This window comes from Pipistrellus kuhlii, unplaced genomic scaffold (genome assembly GCF_014108245.1).
Source record: "Pipistrellus kuhlii isolate mPipKuh1 unplaced genomic scaffold, mPipKuh1.p scaffold_m20_p_1, whole genome shotgun sequence".
NCBI classification, from domain to species: domain Eukaryota; kingdom Metazoa; phylum Chordata; class Mammalia; order Chiroptera; family Vespertilionidae; genus Pipistrellus; species Pipistrellus kuhlii.
Genome location: NW_023425404.1, coordinates 60,051,638 through 60,054,747, shown reverse-complemented (window position 1 = coordinate 60,054,747; position 3,110 = coordinate 60,051,638). Strand labels below are relative to the sequence as shown.

Here is a 3,110-nt window from a genome sequence, read left to right as displayed (position 1 = left end):
GGGCTCAGTGTGAAAATGGTGGCCCAGGACTATCTGAGCCTTGTGTAGGAGAAGCTCCTTTGATTTTTACCTACCTTGGAGCAGGAGCCTGAGGACCAGGCATGTGACTTGACACACATTTGAGGACCTGCTAGAGCGCACTCCAGAAAGAGACTGAGCAGCGCCATCTCCTCACTCTCCCTATACAGAGCTCTAGACCAGTGCTTTCCAACCCATATGCCCCAAGAATTTTTAAAACGTGCAATACCTAACTATTTAGTCAGGGGCACTGACATCTTTTCCCTTCAAATTAAAGAAATGACAACAGCCAACACAATTGCTGTCTGGTGTGAATGAGTCAAAATTTACCTGTTTTTTTAAATCAGTTCAGCCTAAAATATAAAATGTATTTTGGAGTGCTTCAGAATTCTAGTAGTTTGTGTGTGCCAAGAGATGAAAAAGGTTAAAAATCGCTGCTCTTCTAGAGCATTAGTATCTCCCCCAAGGGGAGCTTCTACGTGGGTGTCTGGAGCCCTGGTCTTTGTGACTGCCATCCAGAGGATGTCCCTTGAACACCTGATCCTGGTGGCCAGAGGGGCTGGGTTCTTGAGTCCCAACAGACTATAAAAATTGCAGAGACAGCTTTGGGCAGGACTAGCACCCCCGGTGCACAGCACAGAGAGCAGTCTTTCTGTGAAAGAGGCCTATTTGCCTGAACTGGAGCTCTGGCCTGAGGGGAAAGCTTCAGGTTGGCCCAACATGGGGGCCCAGGGACAGACCTTCTCTCAGAGAATAGAGGCAAGTGCCCACCATCTTTGCATTCTCCCTCTGCTCCACAGTACTCATCATTATCTCCCAAATAGGAGCTTATATATTCATCTGAAACCCCAATTTTTGTAAATGCTATCCAGGGGATTGCCTGGAACTGATGGTCAGCGGGGCTTATGCTTGTGGTCCCACAAGACTATATATATTTACAAATTTTAAAAATTGCTACCTGAAGATCTGGCTTTTAATCATCCTGAATCTTGGTGCTGACCAAGATCCTCTCCTTAAGAAACTGACAGGTCTTGGCATACCCTCAATAATTACTGGGAGCCATTAAAAATAAAACGGGCTTAGGAGAGGTTGAGGAAAGTTCAATGGGGGGGTGGGGGAGAGAAATAGGAGGTATATGTACTAATATATGAAATAAGTTAAACAATAAAAAAAATTAAAAAATAATAAAAATAAAATTGGCTGACCCTGGCCACTATGTCTCAGTAGTTAGAGTGTTGGCCCACACACTGAAGGGTCATGGGTTCAATTAACAGTCAAGAGCATGTACCTCAGTAGGGGGTTTATTCCCCACCCCTGGTTGGGGTGTGTGGGAGGCAACCAATTGATGTGGCTCTCTCATATCAATGTTTTTCTCTCTTTCTCTCTCTCTTTACCTCTCCTTTTCCCCCTCCCTTCCACTCTCTTTGAAAAGCAATTTAAAAAATATGCTCTATGTGGGTTAACAAAATACCTGGTCGCCATCTTCCAGGAAGACCTGAGTTAACAAAATAAATGAATGAAATAAAATTAGAAAGTGTGAGAGATAACCAAAAGTTAGGGCATGGTTGAACAATAAGGTTTATCTCCGATATGAAACCACTTTTTCAAGACTGGGAGCAATGGCTGCTTTATCTAATGCATGGAAACTACCACAGACAGTCAGCAAAATGAAGACTCAAAGGAATATGTTTCAAACAAAAGAACAAGATCTAAGAAAGATGATTCACTCTTCATGAAGGTTGGCTATTAGGGACAGAAAATTTATGAATAGTCACTAGGAAATTTTATGTTTTAATAAAGCCACTTAGCGATTTTTTCTAAAACCCATAACCTGACTGAACACTCTCCTTACTGCCATCATCAGCTCTCTGTTTCTGAATGTGTAAATGACTGGATTTAGAAATGGAGTTAAAACTGCATCAAATATGGCTAGAAATTTATCCAGATATGTTGAAGGTAAGGGCCATATATAGAAAAAAATCAATGGACCAAAGAATAAAAACACCACAATAACATGAGCTGACAGTGTACAAAAAGCTTTGGATGAACAACCTGAGGAGTGTTTCTGAAGAGTGATCAGGAGGAAGATGTAAGAGAGAATGAGCAAGAAGAAAGCACCCAAGGAAATGAACCCACTATTAGCAATGACCATGAACTCCAATTTATGGGTGTCTGTGCAAGCAAGTTTGATGAGCCGAGGTATGTCACAATAAAAGCTGTCTACTACATTAGGCCCACAGAAGGGCAAGTTTACCACAAATGCCAACTGGGCAGAAGAGTGAATGAGACCAATAGTCCAAGCAATCACTAAAATAAAAATGCACACTCGTGGGCTCATGATGGTCAGGTAGCGGAGAGGTCTACATATGGCCACATATCTGTCAAAGGCCATGGAGATGAGCAGCACTATCTCGGTACCTCCGACAGCATGGCTAAAAAAAATCTGAGCTAAACAACCCCCAAAGGAGATGACTTTCTGCTTCCTGAAAAGATCACAAATCATCTTGGGTCCTGCAATGGAGCAAAATATCATGTCAATTATGGAGAGGTTGGCTAACAGAAAATACATGGGGGAGTGTAAATAAGGATCGAACATCACAGTGACCACTATGAGGAGGTTTCCCATCATACTGGACAAATAGAAAAGACAAGAAAAGCAAAAAAGAAGAAGCTGGATCTCCCAGGAGTTGGAGAGTCCCAGGAACACAAATTCAGACACCACAGAATGATTGGCCTTATACATTGATTCATTTGGTAGGTGCACTCTCCTGTTACCTAAAGGAAGAAAATGACACAACTCAAATTAATGCTATTATATTAATACCCTCTGTGGAAAAGTACATAAATTTTGGAAATCAAATATTACCTGAGCATTTCACAAATATCAAATAACATTCTGTTGGCCACTGTTGCTGTCATTACATATGACAGTAACTGAGTTGTCAGGTGGTCTCGCTAGCACAAGGAATGGTGAGTGACCTGGTGGACTGGTGCCCATGGGTGCACCTGATGAAACCATAAACAAAGGGCATTTAATATTAAATTGCTTTATCAGTTTGACCACCAATAACTATCCTCTCCCTCACATACTG

The 3,110-nt window shown here is 41.9% G+C and overlaps 1 protein-coding gene across 1 annotated transcript; it reads right to left on the bottom strand.

Moving 5' to 3' along the window:
* Window positions 1-1,822: 1,822 nt before the first annotated feature.
* LOC118729531 (olfactory receptor 4F15-like) lies at window positions 1,823-2,761 on the bottom strand. Its single transcript, XM_036457307.1, has one exon. The coding sequence runs from the start codon at window positions 2,759-2,761 to the stop codon at window positions 1,823-1,825; it is 939 nt and encodes a 312-aa protein (XP_036313200.1).
* Between the last annotated feature and the right edge of the window lie 349 nt (window positions 2,762-3,110).